A 23,218-nucleotide genomic window follows, 5' to 3' on the forward strand; every position below is an offset into this window, starting at 1 on the left:
TGATACCACTCTTTTTGCAAAATGTAAAACTGCTGCACAAGCTTTGCAAGCAACAAATATGCTCTTTGAAAACATCAAAGAATGGTTCATAGACAATAAAATGAAAATGAATGAAGAAAAAACATAATATCTGTTATGCAGCCTTAACAATGTTGGATACCATGATAATATGGAGGCCGTCAGCTGTGGGGATTCATGATTAACAGCAAACAAACTATCAATGAATGAGCACACAGTGTATGTGTGGTCCAAGCTCTCCTGTGCGTTGTTGCAAAGATGTATTAATGCTACAGAATCACTGCATCAAGCAGAAGACTGGAGCAGTGCAAGCCTATATTCACCTGGTTAGGAATAAACAGACTCTTCAGGTAATATATATTTTTATGCCTCGTCAGTGTAAAAGAAAACCAAAGGGTTTTCAGCATGAGGCAGTACATACAAAATAGTGACACCCGCAACAAGAGGGACATTGCTATGCCAAACTATCGACTGTCTGGAACAAAAGATAGTTTTCCAATGGTTTCTTTAAAAATGTTCAGCTCATTGCTCCGAGAAGTGCAATTCTTGCCACCAGGGCCATTCAAAACGAAAATTTGCACTGGACATGGGAGAGTACACATTGTACTCCATTGAAGAATTCTTCAATAGTGACCAAAGTGAATGTACAAAATAATGCTGTTTCATCTTTCATATATGTATTGTGTATATTTTTCTTTGTGAAGCATCGTAAATGACTCATATGTATGTATATTATCTTGACTCTGTCCAGTCGTGACTGGTAAATGATGCAGATCTAGTAAAAAAAATAATGTTTTGAGTCTGGAAAGACTGCAAGAAGTTTCTGTGCTCACACATGGCATTTCATCAGCAGTTTCCAACTTCTGAAGGCAAGTGTTGCAATTTAATGTAGAGGTATGAGACTTTACAGCAGCAGCTTCTGATAGAGAGGGCTGATTTTGATTCAAAATACATTGTGCGAAGACTTAGAAGAAACTAGTGTTATTAGTCAGGTAGAATTATTGTGTAAATAACTAGTTGTCAAGAGCTTAAAAAGAGAATGAACTATAATGTTTATGTGAAAACTGAAGAGTTTAATTTTCTGTGACTGTTAGAACGTTTTTGTTTTTAACATTGGTCCTGAGAATTTTTCTTTGCTGAGATGTCTAATGACATTGCAGTGTGTGAGTTGGGAGTTAAGTGGAGGCTGCTAGTGATTTATGTTTCTTGTTTGGTGGTCTTAATTTGTAACATAGCTGAATGTAATAAAATTGATACAAAATTAATAGTAGTATAAATGTGAACTCCGCCATAGTTGGTCCCAAGCCCGGTTGAAAAAGGAGGAGGGGGAGGAGTAACACCTCATAAAAAAACCTTGGTTCACCTGGCCTGGGTGATAGTACCCCGTGAGGGCCCCTTGCCAGGGACACGGTGAAGACCTCAACGGCAGTGAAGATGAAGATGAAGATCATCGGTACGGCGGAACTGGCGGAAGAGGCAACCTTGCTTTTTGGGATACTATAAAAGCTATCGTCCAAGGTTATTTGGACAAAGGGCATGACGGTTCCACAGGTTAGTGGCAGTAACCCTACAGCGTCTGTTCCACATGTTAGTGGCGGCTGATCTATAAAACTCAGAAGTGGAACTCTGAGCTTAAACAGACTGAAATCTCAATTTCAGTCACAAACCCAGTCCAATTAAATCAACATGGATACAGCACCTTCAAAGACAAATTACCCCAGTGGGTCAAATCCCACGGTTGAAAAACCACAAGTGGTCTATTCGGATTCTTGGGAGACCACAGAAGTGTTCAAATGGTTCAAATGGCTCTGAGCACTATGCAGCTTAACTTCTGAGGTCATCAGTCACCTAGAACTTAGGACTAATTAAACCTAACTAACCTAAGGACATCACACACATCCATGCCCGAGGCAGGATTCAAACCTGCGATGTAGCGGCAGCCCAGTTCCAGACTGTAGCACCTAGAACCGCACGGCCACTCTGGCCGGCTCACGGAAGTATGCATGGAGGTAAATCGGAGTACCTCAAAACCCCGTAATAACAAAATCAAACCAAAATCTAGAATTTGGCTAATGACATTTAATGTAAATTCTCTCTTAAAAATGGGAAAACTAAAAAACACCCTGGACAAATCCAGAGAACATAAAATCAAAATTATTGCATTTCAGGAATCACAATATACAGATGAAAATCCTTTTGATTCGGAAGGATACAGGATATACAAAGGAAAACCTGGAAAATGAGCCATGGCAAATTGTCTACAATTTGGAACTGGATTTATAGTAGATACATCAATACTTGATTCAGTCGCAACTTTCAAATCTTACTCGGGTCGGCTCTCCACGATGACAATAAAATCAGCTAATAAGATATACACCCTAATCAACGGACATGCACCAACTAACATCACTAACAAAAACAAAATAGAAGAAGTAGATGAATTCTGGAACCAATTAGATAATATTCTCCAAAAAATCCCAAATAACCATGTCAAAAACCTTATGGGCGATTTCAATGCACAAACTGGTAAAGAAAAGAAATATCGATATTGGGTAGGTAAATGGTCAGGGCATACACAGACCAACCGGAATGGCATGCGACTCATTGAGATCTGCAAAAACCATGACCTATTTTTCAAATCAACATTTTTCAAGAAAAGAGCCTCGAAAACAAAAACTTGGATCTCACCTAATCCATTACTAGGTGAATATCAGTTGTATCATGTAATGATCTCCCGCGTAAATACAGTAGAAATCATGAAACTTAAAGTCATTAATGGACTAGACCTAGATTCTGACCGTTACCCAACAAAATTCTCCCTAGATGCCATTCCAGAAAGAAGAAAATTCACTAAGAAATCTCCACACCGTAAATATGATGTACAAAAGATAAATGGCAATGAACAATTTACAAAAGAAACACAAAATTTAAAACCACAAAATTGGCAACAACTGCAAGCAGGACTTTTAAATGCTGCTGAAACTGTAGCACTGCAAACAAGAACACATAAACACCCATGGTGGACAGATGAGTGTGACCAACTAATAAATCTCAGACAACAGGCATGGCAAAATTGGTTGTGCAACAAAAATCAAAAGACCCTGGAAGATCTCAAAGATACCAGGAAAACAGTCACAAAAGCAATACGAACAGTCTGTAAACAACATGAAGACAAAAAATTGCAAGACATAGAAAATGATTTCAAGAAAAACAATTCCTGAAATTTCTACAGAGTATTCAAACAAAAATTAACAAAGTACTCTCCTCCATCACTCCAGTTCAAAAATCACCATGGGGAAATTGCTCATACCAACACTGAAAACTGTGAAATTCTTGCGAAATACTTTTCTAAATTACTGAATTGTGAAAAGCCTGCAGAAAAATTTGAGTTCCATCGTACACAACAAAACCCAGACTCAAAGCCACCAAGTTTACAAGAGATTAAAGAGATAATTCAGTCACTGAAAAATAACAAAGCATCAGGAGAAGACCAAATCATCGCAGAATTATGGAAAAATGCAGGAGAAAATCTTATTGCAAAACTCAAAGAAATTATACATGAAATCTGGAAAACTGAAAAAATCCCCACAGATCAGAAGACAGCAATCATACATCCCCTGTACAAAAAAGGAAGTAAAACAGACCCCAACAACTATTGTGGAATCTCTTCATTGTCAATAACATACAAAATTCTGTCTAAAGCCCTACTAAACCGCGCAGAACCTCAGCTGGATTCAAAACTAGGCGAATACCAAGGTGGGTTCAGAAAAGGTCGATCTTGCGTAGAACAAATCCTTAACTTGAAAAACTCAATGACATATTTACATTGTACTTCAAACAAAAGTTATGTCATCACGTTTGTGAAGTATTAGCAGAATTTGGACTAGATCAAAAGACAACAAACATCATAAAAGAAACACTCACGGAGACCAAATCCAAACTAAAATTTATGGGAGAATTGAGCACAGAATTTGAAATAGACACAGGAGTACGACAAGGGGATGTACTGTCCCCAGTGCTCTTCAATTGTACTCTTGAAAAAGTTGTTAGAGAATGGAAAAAAGCAGGTGCACCAGCACACAGACTGGGACCAAGACATAAGGGCATAGAATTAGACTGTTTAGTATTTGCTGATGACATGGCACTGATCACACAAGACATTACTGATGCACAGAAACAGCTAGAATTATTACAAGAACAGGCAGCTAAAATAGGATTACAAATTTCAAAATTTATGACTGACGTCAAAGATGCACCTTCTGATCTCAAAATTGGTAATAACTACATCTCTTGAGTAAAAGAATTTAAATATTTAGGTGAATGGATTGCAGAAAATTGTAATGAAAAGAAATCTGTCAGATCAAGAGTCCAGAAAATGGAGACGGCGCTTCAGTTAACAAAAAACATCTACAACAAAAAGAGTCTCTCATGGAACTGCAAAATATGACACTATACAACAGTAATTAGACCCGAAGCTCTCTACGCATCTGAGACACTAAACCTTCAACACAGAACACTAAAAGAGGAATTAGAAGTGAAAGAATGTAAGATAATGAGGAAAATCCTAGGACCAAGAACTAAAGATGGGGTACATTATCCAAAACCCAATGCAGAAATATATAAAAATATCTCCAAAATAACAGACACAATGCGCATGAGAAGAATCCAACACATGGGGCACTTAGAAAGAATGGACTCAAACAGGTTAACGCACAAAATCCATACGTTTTTAAAGAACAAAACTACAAGACCGAACTGGTACAAACAGACGGAAAAAGACCTGAGAGAATTAGGGTCTCCAAATCTACATGATAGAAAGGAAATCAGAAAAATCACAAACACACGGGGTTTTGAGGAAGAAGAGAGAAAAACTAACCGACATACATGGTCTACGCAATGAAAGCTAGTCCATTAGTTGTTTATGAAGGAATACTGGGTGAAAAGGAAGGCCAACAAATGTTGATTACACGTGGTCCTGAGTGATCCATCTGCGAAGAAGTATAAATGTGGTGACATTTTTAGTCTGATCTACTGGGTCAGGATGAGGCTGGTGATGCATGTCTAAGCTATCCTTTTAATACCCAGATGATGAATGTTGCTTCAGATCTGCCAATAAATAATGGCATAATTGCGTCATGTAGTAGGACTGCACACATATTGCACAAGGACTTTGTTGACACTTATCGTCACAACCACAAGCTGCAAAATTAAGAAAACATTTGTTGCTACATGTATCAGGGTTTTGTTTGTCACATAGAGACAAATAAACATAGGAAACTAACAGACACAGTGGCCTTACTTTGGTACCTAAATATTTATTCTGTTCTACTCTCTTATAATATAAAACAGTGCCATTGGATCTTTTGTCTTTCTAATGACTTTGCCTAGTTTGTCCAACATGATTCCAACTCTAGGATAACAAATCTCAATATATGTTTTTGTGCTGTTACATTATATTTCCCCCCATGAACCATGGACGTTACCGTTGGTGGGGAGGCTTGTGTGCATCAGCGACACAGATAGCCGTACCATAGGTGCAACCACAATGGAGGGGTATCTGTTGAGAGGCCAGACAAATGTGTGGTTCTTGAAGAGGGGCAGCAGCCTTTTCAGTAGTTGCAGGGGCAACAGTCTGGATGAATGACGAATGTGGCCTGGCAACATTAACCAAAATGGCCTTGCTGTGCTGGTACTGTGAACATCTGAAAGTAAGGGGAAACTACAGGTGTAATTTTTCTCGAGGGCATACAGCTTTAGTGTCTGCTTAAATGATGATAGCGTCCTCTTGGGTAAAATATTCTGGAGGTAAAATAGTCCTCCATTTGGATATCCAGGAGGACATCATTATCAGGAGAAAGAAACTGGCATTCTATGGATCAGAGAGTGGAATATCAGATCCCTTAATCGGGCAGGTAGGTTAGAAAATTTAAAAAGGGAAATGGATAGGTTAAAGTTAGATGTAGTGGGAATTAGTGAAGTTCAGTGGCAGGAGGAACAAGACTTCTGGTCAGGTGAATATGAGGTTATATATACAAAATAAAATAGGGGTAATGTAGGAGTATGTGTAATAATGAATAAAAAATAGAAGCACAGATAAGCTACTACAAACAGCATAGTGAACACATTATTGTAGCCAAGATACACATGAAGCCCATGCCTTCCACAGTAGTACAAGTTTATATGACAACTAGCTCTGCAGATGATGAAGAGATTGAAGAAATGTATGATGTGATAAAAGAAATTATTCAGATAGTTAATGGAGATGAAAATTTAATAGTCATGGGGGACTGGAATTTGGTAGCAGGGAAAAGAAGAGAAGGAAAAGTAATAGATGAATACGGACGGGGGTAAGGAATGAAAGAGGAGGCCGCCTGGTAGAATTTTGCACAGAGCATAACTTAACTTGGTTTAATAATTGTGAAAGAAGTTTATATGTGTAGAAGAGGCCTGGAGACACTGGAAGATTTCAGATTGATTGTATAGTGGTAAGATAGAGATTTAGGAACCAGGTATTAATTGTACGACATTTCCAGGGGCAGATGTGGATTCTGACCACTGAAGAAACTGCAAAAAAGTAGGAATATAAGGAGATGGGACCTGGATAAATTGAAAGAACTGGAGGTTGTAGAGAGTTTCAGAGAGAGCATTAGGGAGTGATTGACAAATACAGGGGAAAGAAATACAGTAGAAAAAGAATGGGTAACTTTGAGAGATGAAATAGTGAAGGCAGCAGTAGGTTCAAGTAGGTGAAAAGACGAGGGCCAGTAGAAATCCTTGGTTAACAGAAGAGACACTGAATTTAATTGCTGAAAGGAGAAAATATACAAACTCAGTAAATGAAGCAGACGAAAAGGAATACAAACATCTCAAAAGTGAGATTGACAGGAAGTGCAAAAAGACTAAGCAAGAATGACTGGAGGACAAATGTAAGTAGGTAGGGTCATATATCACCAGGGGTAAGATAGATACTGCCTACAGGAAAATTAAAGAGATCTTTGGAGAAAAGAAAACCACCTGTATGAATATCAAAAGATGGAAAACCAGTCCCAAGCAAAGATGGAAAAGCAGAAAGATGGAAGTGGTATATAGAGGGTCTATACAAGGGCAATGTACTGGTAACAACATATTGACACATAACTTGTTCAATTTAAATGTACATCAGCTGATTTAACATGACTCATCAACAAGTTATCTAACATCAAGCAATCTGCAAATATAAGATTTAAACCTTTCCCAAAATTTTAATGCTTGAAAAATGTTATTACAAAACACAGAAAATTACCAGACTGGTCACTGTATTTAAGCCTTACATAACCTAATGGGCACAATGGCTTACAGGAAATAACATCACAGACTTATAGCAATATCTGCCCACTACAACACTGTCTTACGTGACCTTGTGTGCCACAATGATTCACAGAACCAACTCATATAGTTATATGGTAAATATTACCCACAATGGCACTTGCGTTATAATCTTACGTAGCACACTGATTTACCAAGACAATGCAATTAATGCCAAGTACAGTCTGGTCCAGAATAACAAGTGCCCTACCACTGATTTAACTACTCAGAATCAGTAATGAACTGTTTTACAAGGCAAGCACATTCAGTTCAGACAAGTTAACAAGACAGTGCCTCCATTTGAATTTTACCACAGAAATCCATCAATAGTCGTAGGCCAGACAGTGATTCGAAAAGGATTGATAACAAGTTACCGCACTATTGGCGGTTGGCACTAAACCCCTGGCGTGCGATAGATGTGTGGGCCAGAAATCCCATTGCAACAGGAGCTGTTAACAACAGTACCCACAGAACTCTTTCTAAAACCACACTGTAAAATGACGTCAAAGGGGTTACCACAACAGTTTAACGCTCAACAGTAATGAGAAAAAAGACCACATAGGGCAGTTACAATTAGCCTTGAATTATTCCTAGCTGTGGTTAAGGTTAAGATTGAACTAATTTTAATCCAACAGGTAAACAGTGGTGTCACAGTAGACTTAAACTTTACTTGACTAGTGTGACAATTTGGGCATTCCTTAACTGACATAAGTTCAGTAACAAACTGAAATGCAATTTAAAGACACTCAAGTAAGGGTATTGTGAAACACTTCATCAACAATTTAAGCAAACACGCCCAAATAGGCACTCCAGTACATACGTAAATCAACCAGGGCACAAGTCAATATTTCGACACCCAATGTGGGAACACTCACTGCTCAGCAGCGCAAGCCAGAATACACCAGAAAGAAGTCTTGCTGTAACTCCACCAGATGAAGAGGCACCGAACTAACAGCTCACCTTTAACAATATTAATCCAAATGCTGCTAATAAGGTAATAGCCAGAATAACACCAGCCTGTAGCCACAGTGTGAGGAAGGTTGAACTCGTAAACAGAACACACAACAGCAAGTCACTGCAGCACCTCCAGTTCCGCTGCTTGGCTGGCCACAATCCAACTGCCACACTCACACCACTTGCTGATGTGACTTCCGCGATCTTCCAGCGACACTCCGCCCAGGCCCGCATGTCTCTCTCTCTGCTCGAGACTCCCTTTTGGCTTCCCGCACGGAATCCCAGAGGGCGCACCAACCCATGCAACACAAAGCAAATCGAAAGAGATCGAACACACTACACTGGAACAATCAAATCGCAGGAGCACACGGCACAAAGATGAGATGGGAGATATGATACTGCCTGAAGAATCTGACAGAGCACTGAAAGTCTTAAGTCAAAAAAAGGCTCCAGGAACAGAAAACATTCAATTAGTGCTACTGATAGCCTTGATAGAGCCAGCCATGACAAAACTCTACCATCTGGTGAACAAGATGTATGAGACAGGCAAAATACCCTCAGATTCCAAGAAGAATATAATAATTCCAATCTCAAAGAAAGCATGTGTTGACAGGTGTGAAAATTACTGAACTATCAGTTTAATGAGTCATGGCTGCAAAACACTAACATGAATTCTTTACAGATGAATGGGAAAACTGGTAGAAGCCAGACATGGGTTAGATCAGTTTGGATTCGGTAGAAATGTTGGAACATGCAAGGCAATACTGACGGTATGACTTATCTTAGAAGATAGATTAAGGAAAGGCAAGCCTACATTTCTAGAATTTGTAGACTTCGAAAAAGCTTTTGACAATGTTGAATGGAATATTCTCTTTAAAATTCTGAAGGTGGGAGCAAAAGGCTCTTTTCCCCTTTCTTGAATAGATGCTTAACATCTGCATATTTTAGCCAGTCGGGAAATGTCCCAGTTATAATTGACTGGTTACACAAGTAACTTAGAATTGTACTAAACTCACAAGAACATGCCTTAATTAACTTTGTTGAGATTTCATCGTAACCGCTAGAATGCTTTGTTTTTAAAATTTTTATTATGGAAGTTATTTCTTTTGGTGAAGTGAGTGACATATTCATGTACCTGAAGCTATTTGTAACGGCTGGTTTCAAATATTCAGAGGCATTATTTACTGATCCTGACAATCCTATTCTATCAGTAACGGATATAAAGTACTTGTTAAATAGATTTGCCACACTATGCCCATCGGTTACTAATGTGTCATCTACCCTTAATGCTATTTGCTCCCGTTCCTTTCTAGTTCTGTCAGTCTCCTCTTTCACTATATCCCATATTGTTTTTATTTTGTTCCCTGACATTGCTATCTTCTTCTCTTAGTGCATTTATTTAGATGTATGAATTACTTTCTTTATATTTTACAGTATTCCTTGTATTTAGTATTTAGCTAAATCATCAGCATTGGAGCTATTCTTGGTCAACAGATACATTTTCCTTTTTGTCTTACAGGAAATCTTTATTCCTTGTGTAATCCATGGTTTTGTTATAGACTTCTGTTTAATTTGAGTAACTTTTAGAGGAAAACAGTTTTCAAACATGGTACTGACATTGTTCATGAATGTGTTATATTTTTCATTCATGTCATGAGCACTATAGACATCTTTCCAGTTCATATCTTTGAGCAGTTTTCTAAAACATCAATTTTTGGTTGATTGACTACTCTCCTGTATTCAGATTTAGCAGTCTTGATAGTCTGCTTAGAATTTACATCTAAAACAAGGAGCTGCATGTCATGATCTGATTGTCCATTTATTACAGGTTTTATGATATGATTTTGTTCCCTTGATTTGTCTATAAATATGTTATCAATGGCTGTCCTTGAGGATTTAGTGTACTAGTTGGAAAGTTTACAGCGTGAGTTAGATTGAATGACAACATTACTAACTGCAGTAAATGTTTACTGGAAGATTGCATTAGAAAATCTGTATTAAAGTCACCAGCAATCAAAATTTCTTTGTTTCTTCCTGTTAAATAAACCAAAAGAGCTTCTAGATGATTTATGAATAGATTATAATTTCCTGCAGGTGCTCGGTAAATAGTTACTATTATATAGGATCTGTTACAGAACTCTACTTCTGTTGCACATGCTTCTAGATGCTGCTCTAAACAGAAGTTATTAATGTCAGTGTTCTTGAATTTATAGCAGTTTTTAATAAATGTGGCAATTCCTCCACCATCCATATCTACTCTGCAGAAGTAGGAAGCTAGCTTAAATCCTGAAATGTCTAACATATCTATACCAGTGGTCACTTGGTGTTCAGCGGGGCAGATTATGTCAATTTGGTTTGATGAATTCATTTCATCAATACAAATGAGTAGTTCATCAACTTTATTTCTGAATCCCGGAATGTTCTGGTGTAATAAAGATAACTGATACTGCATGCTAATGAGATTATAACTGCTTTGGTGAAGATGAACTGGCAGTTTCTGATTACTTTCTGTTAAACATTGTTTAAATGGAGGCTGTATGCTAAAATCTGACTCCTGTTCAACTATTTTCTCAAACTGAGTGTGTCTGCCAATCTCTCTTAAAACTCGTTTTCTTTCCCCCTTCCCTATCTTAAAAAAAAGGCATCCCTGTGTGCTACGGTCGCAGGTTCGAATCCTGCCTCGGGCATGGATGTGTGTGATGTCCTTAGGTTAGTTAGGTTTAAGTAGTTCTAAGTTCTAGGGGACTGATGACCACAGCTGTTAAGTCCCATAGTGCTCAGAGCCATTTGAACTTTTTTTTTTTTTTTGCATCCCTGTGACACCTGTGACCACTGGTATTTTACCACTTGTGACAGTCACCACTTAGGTTTTCTGCAATCAACCCAGACAGTTTTCCCTTCCCTTTCCTATTGAGGTGAAGGCCATGCCTAGTGTAGTCCCACCTATCGATAGCATCCACAGGAATCAAACCAATATGGGACCCTATACCTGTCCTAAGCGGCCACTCCAACTCTAAGTTCACCCTCCCGGCGGAAGAGTTCAAATGAGGCCGATCATGGCGTCTCAACACAGACACAAATCCCACACTCGTATGCTTCGTTGCTGATGCCACCTTCACCAGGTCACTCTCTATGGAATATTCAGAGTCTCTGTCAATGCTATTTCCCAAACCACCCACTATAACCACGGCATCCTCCTTTGTGAAATCCTTGCAGAAAGAACCTACATCCTCTGTTACCTGACCCAGATCTGCACTAGGTTTGAAAAAGTTTGTGACCTGGTACTCTGGACCTAGATTTTCCTGCAGTAGTTGGCCAACACCTCTACTATGGGAACTACCTAACAACAGAACTTTCTTTCCCTTTATAAATTTCCCTACCTTTTTCAAGTCCTTGAAAGCTTGTTGTGCCCTTTCTACAGCTTCAGCTACATGAGGCTCATCCGATTCTGACTGAGGCAACGGGTCAAATCTATTTTCAAGATTTATGACAAAGCTGTCATGCTCTCCTTTGCCTGTTCCCCCTATTACCTGTACCCACTCCCCACCTCTGTTCACCCTCCTCCCTCTTTAACCTGTCCAGATCCTCCCTTGCCCTGTCTAAGTCAGCTTGAAGAGCTGCAATTTTCCCTTTCTGTTCCAGTATTTTCCTATCTCTACTGCAGATCCTACAATATCACTGGTGAGCCTCATTTATGTCCGCATTTACCATGCCACTACATTCGCCCCAATGAAAGAAACTACAGCACCCATCAGACCACACCCCAGAACTAAGGATCCTACAGCAGCAAGATAGCAATGTAAGGGAACAAAATAAAAACAATATGGGATATAGTGAAAGAGAAGACTGACAGAACTGGAAAGGAACGGGAGCAAATAGCATTAAGGGTAGATGACACATTAGTAACCGATGGGCATAGTGTGGCAAATCTATTTAACAAGTACTTTATATCTGTTACTGATAGAATGGGATTGTCAGGATCAGTAAATAATGCCTCTGAATATCTGAAACTAGCCTTTACAAATAGCTTCAGGTACATGAATATGTCACTCACTTCACCAAAAGAAATAACTTCCATAATAAAAATTTTAAAAACAAAGCATTCTAGCGGTTACGATGAAATCTCAACAAAGTTAATTAAGGCATGTTCTTGTGAGTTTAGTACAATTCTAAGTTACTTGTGTAACCAGTCAATTATAACTGGGACATTTCCCGACTGGCTAAAATATGCAGATGTTAAGCCTCTATTCAAGAAAGGGGAAAAGAGATGGCACTAAACTACAGACCAATTGCACTTTTGCCAGCATTCTCAAAAATTTTAGAAAAAGTAATGTACAGGCAGCTTCTCAACCATCTGACCACAAATAACATATTATCAAGAACACAGTTTGGATTTCTGAAGGATTCTGATATCAAGAAGGCTATTTACACCTACAGTGAAAATGTACTTAATTCATTAAATAACAAATTACAAGCAGCAGGTATTTTCTGTGATTTGTCAAAGGCATTTGATTGTGTGAACCACAACATCCTTTTAAATAAATTAGTATTCTATGGTGTCACGGGCAGTGCTACAAAATGGTTCAAGTCATACCTCGCTAACAGGAAACAAAGGGTGTCGGTGCAAGGGACTAGTGAATTAAGTCATCAGTCATCATCAGAATGGGAAGAAATTACATGTGGTGTCCCACAAGGATCCATCTTAGGGCCATTGCTTTTTCTTGAGTGCATTAATGATCTCTCATCAGTTACACTGCTAGAAGCAGAGTTTGTTTTGTTTGCAGATGACACAAGTATTGCAATAAATAGTATGTCGAGTGTAGTTCTAGAAAGATCTGCTAATGATATTTTCATGGATATTAATAAATGGTTTAAAGTCAACTCACTGACATTAAACTTCGAAAAGACTCACTGTGTGCAATTCAGAACCTGTAAGAGGTTTCCACCCAGCATATGCATAAAGTATGAAGAAGAGCAGGTGCAAGAGGTAGACAGCCTTAAATTCCTGGGATTACAACTTGATAATAAATTCAGTTGGGAGGAGCACACCACAGAACTGCAGAAACGCCTTAACAAATCAGTATTTGCATAGAGTGTTAGCAGACATAGGTGACATAAAAATGAAAAAGCTTGCATACTTTGCCTACTTTCATTCCATAATGTCATATGGTATAATATTTTGGGGTAACTCTTCAAGACAAACAAAAGTTTTCAGAGTCCAAAAGCGTATAATACGTATTATTTATGGAGTAAATTCGCGGACATCCTGTAGAAACCTCTTCAAAGAATTGGGTATACTAACTACTGCCTCTCTGTATAATTACTCCTTAATGAAATCTGTCCTAAATAATATATCTCTTTTTTCCAACAAACAGCTCAGTTCATACATACAATACCAGGAACAAAAATAATCTGCACAAGGACTTAAAAGCACTTAATTTAGTTCAAAAAGGGGTCCACTACTCAGGAACACTCATCTTCAATAATTTGCCAGCAAACACAAAAAAATTAGTTACAAATAAAGATCAGTTTAAAAGGAGCCTGAAAGACTTGCTAGTGGCCAACTCCTTCTACTCCATTGATGACTTTTTTAATAGAAACAAATGATGTATTGTATATACTCATACTATTAGTATTGTTATTTCAGCTAAAAAAAATTATGACATGTTCCACATCCATGAGGATCTCCTAAGCACAGATCTATGGAATGAAAAACTAATCTAATCTAATAGCTCCTGGGACTGTATTAAGTTATGGTGCTGAATGTACATCATTGGGAAGGAACCAAACAATGAAGTTTTGACCTGTAGCTGTTGGTGAAAGGAGATTTTCATTGATAAAGACTTGCCTTAGATCAAAACTTTCTCCAAAACAGTTGTGTGGACTGTCAAATTTTGCCATTGAAAGTGATATGTTGAAGTCGATAGTTTCAGATTCTATTTTGAAACATCTTTCTAAGTTAAAGTTCGAAAAATTTCATTATAATGTTTTTATCCAACAAAAAATGCTTGGTATATATACTGAGTAACTGTAGAAATTATTCATGACTTTATTGATAGAATATTTCTCTTTTGAATAGTACACCAATTTGTGTTATGATTCTCAGTAGCTTTCATAAAAATTTTGACCGCAATTATTAGTTGTCAACTATTTTCATACCAAATTTTAAAAAGTAACTACTGACTGGTGAGTTTTGTTCATGTGTAACATACAAATTACACTGTTAAACACTTTCTTATGATTAATACCTTAGTATAAAAGTAGATGATATTTTCCATTTCTGTCCCAGATTTCCAGTAAATAAAAATTGAATATTTCTAAATTATAGAATGAAAAAGCCTCGTTATTAAATGAAAAACTAACAGAAATTTTATATTTTCTTTTTTTACACTCACTGTAGGATGTTGTTATTGAAACTGGAATTTTTTGCTTTCACCAAAAACTTTTGAAGATCGCAGGAATTATCTTAAATGGAAGTAAATTGTTTATTCTTTTAATATTTAGCACTGGAAAATTATTTCTGTTACAGAGGAATATCTCTGCAATAAATGAATTATTTGATAAAATCAGCAAACCAGTTGCAGATATAAAGTTTTTTTTTTAACAACCGTGACTTTGGTTTCAACAATTGTAAAATTGTCTTCTTCAGAAGCATATGGACCTATTGACGAAATTTTTTACATCAAAGTCAAAAAGAATTATTATGTTTTAAAAGACGTACCCAACCAGTCCCTTTTTGATATAACATGGTGATTGAAATTTACACTCAATCTGTTAGCTACGCACAATACAACTAATATCTGAGATGGATGGTGTCTTTCTGTGTGTTTGTGTGTGTGTGTGTTCTTTCTTATTTGAGATGCTATTTCTCTCCAGTCAGTGCTTCTCAATTTCAAATGACATGTAAAGTAACAGGCAAATGTTACCTCTTGTCCAGTAACACGGAAGTAGCGTAAAGTTTAACTTGTTGTTTCAGAAACTTTGCACTTTTGTTTTTGTTTACACACAGTTGCGTATAGGCCAAATTTGTGTAACCATATTTTCGTGTTTATCTGTAATTTAACTGACTTATTCTTAATAAACTATTACGTTTATCATGAGTGAAAAGTGCTTGACTTGCCGTAGAATTGTTAGATTGGGGCTTTGGTGTGATGGGTGCTGTAGTTTTTTCCATGTGGGTGACTGTAGTGGTGTGGGAATAGGGGAAGTAAATGAGACTCATCAGTGGTTTTGTAGGATTTGTAGTAGAGATAGGAAGATACTGGAACAGGAGGGGAAAATTGCTGCCCTTCAGGCTGAGTTAGACAAGGCCAGGGGAGATCTTGACAGGTTAAGGAGGGAGAAGGGTAAAGAGAGGTGGGAAGTGGCAACAGGCAACAGGAGGAACAGGCCTAGAACTTTGTCTGACAGCTTTATGGTGAATGTGGAAAATAGATTTGACCTGTTGCTTCAGTTAGAAGCTGGTGAGCCTCAAGCAGTTACAGGTGTAGACAGGGCACAACAAACTTTCAGCAGCAAATTGAAAAGGAAGAATGTAGGGAAATCAGTAAAGAGAAAGAAAGTGTTGTTGTTAGGTAGTTCCCATGGAAGAGGTGTTGGCCAACTCTTGCAGGATGAACTAGGATCAGAATACCAGGTCACCAATTTTTTTAAACCTAGTGCTGGTCTGGAGCAGGTGACAGAGGATTTAGGATCACTTTGCAAAGATTTCACTAAGGAAGACAACGTGGTTATAGTGGGTGGGGCAGGTGACAGTATTGACAGAGATCCTGGGTACAGTATAGAGTGTGACCTGGCGAAGATTGCATCAGCATCGAAGCATACCAGTGTTGAGTTTGTATCTGTTCTTGGGCGCCATGACCGACCTCATTTGAACTCTTCTGTCAAGAGAGTTAATTTGGAGCTGGAACGGCTGCTCATGTCGGGTGCAGGGTCACACATTGGTGTGGTTCATGTTGATTCTATCAGTAGGTGGGATTATACTAGGCATGGCCTTCACCTCAACAGGAAGGGGAAGGGTAAATTGGCTGGGGAAATAGCAGGAAAGTTAAAGGGGGGAGGCACTGTCATGAGTGGTAAAATACCAGTGGTTATAGGATTCAGAAAAGACCCTTTTTTAGGGTAGGGAGGACAGAAAGAAAGCAAATTTTAAGAGAGGTTAGAACTGAGACAAACCTTCAGTTTGAGAAAGAAATCAAAAAACATAATTCCAGCTTATTACACCAACATAAACAGCCATTGGTTAAGAATTTTCAACTGTCAGCAGATATTTTAACTCCACCCAATTTTAACTCAGTCAATGTGAAATGTCAGCTATCTTTATTGCATCAAAATATTCGAGGACTGAGAAATAAAATTAATGAATTAACTATTTGCATAGATGAATTAGAGTCTTCAAACCCAGCTGACATAATCTGCCTCTCGGAACATCATGTGACCACTGGTATAGAACTTTTAAGTGTTACAGGGTTTAGGTTAGCATATCACTTTTGTAGATCAGAAATGGAGAAAGGAGGAGTTGCCACATTCATCAGGAACTGTCATAAATTTAAGAACATAGACATTCATAAATTTTGCCTAGAACAGCATATGGAAGCATGTGCAACAGAATTAGATTTTCACAAAAAATCTTTCATAATATTAAGTGTATATCGAGCACCTGCAGGTAACTTTAATCTGTAAACCACCTTGAAGCTGTACTGGCCCATTTAACAACCAAAAACAAAGAAATAGTGGTTGCTGGTGATTTAAATGTAGATTTCCTTAAAGACTCTCCCAATAAGAACTTATTTAAGTTAGTAACACTATCATTCAACTTAATTCCCACAGTAAAGTTCCCCACTAGGATAGCCACTTGCTCACAAACAGCCATTGATAATATCTTTATAGAAAAGTCCAATGAACAAAATTATATTACAAAACCAATAGTCAATGGCCTCTCAGACCATGACATGCAGTTCCTTCTGTTAAATGTTAATACTGAACAGGATATAAAATCTGTTAAATCTGAGCTCAAGAGGGTAATCAGTAAGCCAAAAATTGATTATTTTAGGACACTCCTCAGAGACATTCACTGGACTGATGTTTACAGTGCTCATGGCATGAATGAAAAATATAACATTTTTGCTAATAAAAAGCTTACCTTATTTGAACACTGCTTTCCCCCAAAACTTACCAAGATTAGAGCAAAGTCTACAAAGAAGCCATGGATTACTCGAGGAATAGGGGTATCTTCTAAAACAAAAAGAAAACTGTATCTGTCAATCCGAAACATTTCCAATGTTGATGCTATAGCACATTATAAGAAATACTGCAAAATATTAAAGACTGTAATACGGATGTCAAAGCAAATATATTACAAGGAAAAGATAGTCATATCAGATAACAAAATAAAGACAATATGGGATATAGTGAAGGAGGAGACCGGTAGAACCAGACATGAAGAGGAACAAATAGCATTAAGAGTAAATGATACATTGGTGACAGATGTGTATAGTGTTGCAGAACTTTTTAACAAACATTTTATAACTGTTACTGAAAAGATGGGGTTGTCAGGTTCGGTAGATGCTGCTATGGATTACCTTAGACCAGACATTTCAAGTAACTTCCATAATATGAATTTGACCCTCACTACCCCAACAGAAATAATGTCCATCATAAAATCTTTAAAATCAAAAACATCTAGTGGGTATGATGAAATATCAACAAAGTTAATTAAAGAATGTGATTCTGAGCTAAGTAACATATTAAGCTATCTTTGTAACCAGTCGTTTATCAGTGGAATATTTCCTGAATGGCTGAAATATGCTGAAGTTAAGCCACTGTTTAAGAAGGGAGATAAAGAAATAGCATCAAATTTCCGTCCAATTTCACTGTTGCCAGCATTCTCAAAAATTTTCGAAAAAGTAATGTACAGCCGTCTTTATAACCATCTTATCTCAAATAACATACTGTCAAAATCACAGTTTGGATTTCTAAAAGGTTCTGATATTGAGAAGACTATCTTCACTTACAGTGAAAATGTGCTTAATTCATTAGACAAAAAACTGCAGGCAACTGGTATATTTTGTGATCTGTCAAAGACATTTGACTGTGTAAATCACAATATCCTTTTAAGTAAACTAGAATATTATAGTGTAACAGGAAATGCTGTAAAATGGTTCAAATCTTATATCTCAGGCAGGAAACAAAGGGTGTTATTAGGAAAGAGACATGTATCAATCTATCAGGCATCATCCAACTGGGAACTAATTACATGTGGGGTCCCACAAGGTTCCATTTTGGGGCCCTTACTTTTCCTTGTGTATATCAATGACCTTTCATCAGTAACATTACCAGATGCCAAGTTTGTTTTGTTTGCCGATGATACAAACATTGCAATAAATAGCAAATCAGGTGTAGTCTTAGAAAGATCAGCCAATAAAATATTTGTAGACATTAATCACTGGTTCCTAGCCAATTCTTTGTCACTAAACTTTGAAAAATCACACTACATGCAGTTCAGAACTTGTAAGGGGTGTCCCAAGAGTATATGTCTAACATACGATGACAAGAAGATAGAAGAAGTGGACAGTGTTAAATTCTTGGGATTACAGCTTGATAATAAATTCAACTGGGAGGAGCACACCACAGAACTGCTGAAGCGTCTTAACAAATCTCTGTTTGCAATGCGAATTTTGTCAGACATAGGGGATATCAAAATGAAAAAGCTGGCATACTATGCTTACTTTCATTCCATAATGTCATATGGCTTTATATTTTGGGGTAATTCATCAAGCCAAGCTAAAGTTTTCCGGGCACAAAAACGTGCAGTAAGAATTATATGTGGTGTGAACTCAAGAACATCCTGCAGAAGCCTGTTTAAGGAACTAGGGATACTAACTACAGCTTCCCAATATATTTATTCCTTAATGAAATTTGTCATTAAAAATATATCACTTTTTCAAACCAACAGCTCAATTCATGGAATCAATACTAGAAATAAGAATAATCTTCACAAGGATTTAAAGTCACTTAGTCTTGTACAAAAAGGTGTGCATTATTCAGGAACACACATTTTCAATAACTTGCCAGCAGCCATAAAAAGCTTAACAACCAATGAAATTCAGTTTAAGAGAAGCCTAAAGGATTTATTGGTGGCCAACTCCTTCTACTCCATTGATGAATTTCTTAGTAAAACCAACTGATTTGAATATAAGTACAACATAACTTCTGCACAATTTCAGTGCAGTAATGTTTTCACTGAAAATTTGTGTGTCTGTGTGTGTGTGTGTGTGTGTGTGTGTGTGTGTGTGTGGTTGTGTGTAAGTATAATCTAACTTCTGCACCATTTCAGTGCAGTAATGTGTTCATTGTAAATAAGTATTTCAGTAGTTGTATTACATGTTTATTACCTTATAAATAAATAAAAAACTTTTTTATTTTAAATTCAGTGCATTAGTATTTGTAAAATGACTCTTAGTGTTCATTAAAAAATGACGATCATTCCACTTGGGACCTGTGGAATGGTACATTAGCTTATTTGTTTTAGTTGTAAATATTTGTCATGTATTGTTGTTTTTCTGACATGTTCCACATCCTGGAGGACCTCCTCACTACGGATCAATTGGAATGAAAGTAAATCTAATCTAATCTAATTAAATGGGCTGAGACAAGCCTGCTGGTAATCTCATTGTGGTAATGTCTTCCTTTCTGGGTGCCTTGTGCACTACTGACTTCTATAAGGGACAGTGGTTGCTCCAAGACATAGGAGTAATATTTTGGACTGTTATTTATAAATTTTGTATAGACTGAGGAATAAAATAATTATTCAAGATAATGATGCCATCTTACTTAAAGGCTTTCCAATAGTCTCGGCAAAAAAGATTTGTGTGTGAAAAACGCAGTAGCCACACTTAATCCTGTTGAACACATATCCTTTAAAATATGAGTCCTGTTGCTATTTAGCATAGTTTTATATTTTTTTGTGAATTTTTACTTATTCTTTTGTTTTTGTTTAGTATGAGAAATATTTGGAACAAGTGAAAAGAATTAATGCTCCGAGACCAGGAAGAAAACCTTCCTCTCAGGAGACAAACATAGTTGAAATAATGGCAAAAATGAAATCAAAGGTATGTTTATTTCAGAGTTTGATCTGTTGTTACATAATGTAGATAGTGAGATGATAAATCTGCTCGGAATTTTTGCACAACTTTTCTTGCAAGGAGGTGTGTTTTGTAACTACTGAATTTATTTAGTCCTAATTCCTATGTCTCTGATACCAAAAGTTCTTTTTAATTTATTTATAATATGTCATTGATGAACTGGATAGTAAGCTTTAATGACATAGTGATTGCAGAATATGAATTCAGAATTGATTCCTCTGTCACCCTCTCTATCTAAAGTGGAAGTCATTGTTTGATTTGTAAATGTCAACTACATTAGCATGGTATCATCTAACAATGGAAAATCCAGGATGGAATAACAATAATGTGGAAAGGCTAGCTTGCTTCTCACCACATTGGGGAGGCATTGAGTCCCGGACAGGTAAATGAAAAAGAATTCTATAAATATTCAGCTATTGGCCTAAGCCCTTTGTCTGACATAGAAAAAACACACATTCACAAAAGCACAACTCGCACACACGTGGCCACTGTTGTCTGCAGGTATTAAAGGGTAAGATTTGGAAAGTACTTTTCTGTTTCACACTTTCAATGTACTCGTGTGTGTGAGTTACGTTTGTTGTGTGTGTGTGTGTGTGTGTGTGTGTGTGTCATCTATTTTTGACAAATGCCTTATCTGTGACAGACTTTTTGTTGTGCCTATCTGGAACTCAGCATCTCCACTATATGGTGAGTAGCAACTTTCTTTTTGATAATGTTGTCAATGTAACTCATCTCCTGAAGAGCATCGAAAGTTAATAGAAAAGAATAAGTGTTACCTATAAGTCTTTTAAAAGCTGTCACCTATTTATTCATGTTTTTTTTAAAAAAAACCTATTTTGATTACTGACCAGCTGAGATTTTGTTAAGTACTGTCAAAATTTTGTGACATGTACCAGAATATAAACTCTCATTCTTCGTAAATGCCGTAACTACAATATCTCATGTGCGTATTTATAGTAGTGCTCTAACCAGAAAGTTTCTATTCTTAAATTATTATCTGAGGTTTATCAAGGTATATATGAGTTGGAGACAAACTTCTGGAAGTAGAAAGAAAAACATATGTTGTTGGGAGGGCATTACAGTTGAGTGTGTAGGGCTGGAAGTTCCTTGAGGTTGTTTGCCTACATGTAGAGAAGGTGCAACTGTATAAAGTTGCCACAAAATGCAGAAATATCTACAGAAGATTAATGCTTTGTGCATGATCTGTAGTTATCCTTGCTCTTAATGTAAACAATTATAATGTGTTCTATGCAGACAGGTAGAAAGACTCATTATTGTTAGGTTATATGAATGGCTTTCAGTAATTGGAAATCTGAACAGTTAAAAAATGTCTAGGAGTATACATCCATAGTGGGACAAAGCTGTAAAACTAAGGGCAGAAAAAGCAGATTCCTGTTTGAGATTTTTCAGAAGATTTTTATTGATTCTTGAACATTGTTCTTCAGTCTGTGACAGTTAGCAGATAAGATTAATGGAAGAGAGAGAGAGAGAGAGAGAGAAAGAGAGAGAGAGAGGGAAAAGATCCAAAGAAGAGCATCAAGTCTCCTCACAGGTGCCTTTAGTAAACATCATGGAAATGCTGACCCAACACTGGTGACAGAAACTACAAGAGAGGCAATCTGTATTCCAGGAGGTTTACTCCTAAAGGTTTGAGACCATATGCTCCATTAACAGCATCATAGCTATTTGGGGGTATGGAGAGTTTTATCCAGAGTTATTCTATGTGCACATCAGTTAGGAATGAACACGAAAGGAGAAAACTATTGTGATACTTGAAGAACCATCTGACATACACAATAATGTGACCTGAGTAATATAAATGTAAACATCAAAAGAAATGGGAGTTAAAGGTAAGAAAAAGAAAGTAAGAACACTTCAACATGTTAGTTCATGTAATACCAGCCTAGTCAAGGATGTGCCTAGCATTGTAAGACAGTGAAATATATGTTACTATGAATGAAAAAAACTCTATGAGAGTAAGATCTGTCTCCTGGAAAAGAAGACTGTTTGACATTGATATAAGAGGAGGAGGAATTAGTGTTTAATGTCCCGTTGACAAGAAGGTCATTAGAGATGGAGCACAAGCTTGGATTAGGGAAGGAAGGGGAGGGAAATTGGCCATGCCCTTTCAAAGGAACCATCCTGGCATTTACCTGAAGCAGTTTAGGGAAATCATGGAAAACCCAAATCAGGATGATGGGATGCGGGTTTGAAATGTTGTCCTCCTGAATGTGCGTCCAGTGTGCTAACCACTGTGCCACCTCACTTGGTATTGATATAAGAATTCCAGGGTATTTTTGAAACTTCCTGGCAGATTAAAACTGTGTGCCCGACCGAGACTCGAACTCGGGATCTTTGCCTTTCGCGGACAAGTGCTCTACCATCTGAGCTACCGAAGCACAACTCATGTCCGGCCTCACAGCTTTACTTCTGCCAGTATCTCATCTCCTACCTTCCAAACTTTACAGAAGCTCTCCTGCGAACCTTGCAGAACTAGCACTCCTGAAAGAAAGGATATTGCGGAGACATGGCTTAGCCACAGCCTAGGGGATGTTTCCAGAATGAGATTTTCACTCTGCAGCGGAGTGTGCGCTGATATGAAACCTCCTGCCAGATTAAAACTGTGTGCCCGACCGAGAATCGAACTCGGGACCTTTACCTTTTGCGGGCAAGTGCTCTACCATCTGAGCTACCGAAGCACGACTCACACCCGGCCTCACAGCTTTACTTCTGCCAGTATCTCGTCTCCTACCTTCCAA

General features: G+C 37.5%; 1 protein-coding gene across 1 annotated transcript in view; it reads left to right on the forward strand.

The window, feature by feature from the left end:
- Positions 1–23,218, forward strand: part of LOC126188895 (uncharacterized) — a 249,966-nt gene that overhangs the window by 118,549 nt on the left and 108,199 nt on the right. The window contains exon 10 of the mRNA XM_049930624.1: positions 20,316–20,426. Within this exon, the coding sequence (XP_049786581.1) occupies positions 20,316–20,426 (111 nt within the window). The remainder of the gene's footprint in view (positions 1–20,315; positions 20,427–23,218) is intronic.

The sequence above is a fragment of the Schistocerca cancellata genome, chromosome 1 (assembly GCF_023864275.1).
Source record: "Schistocerca cancellata isolate TAMUIC-IGC-003103 chromosome 1, iqSchCanc2.1, whole genome shotgun sequence".
In the NCBI taxonomy this organism is placed as follows: domain Eukaryota; kingdom Metazoa; phylum Arthropoda; class Insecta; order Orthoptera; family Acrididae; genus Schistocerca; species Schistocerca cancellata.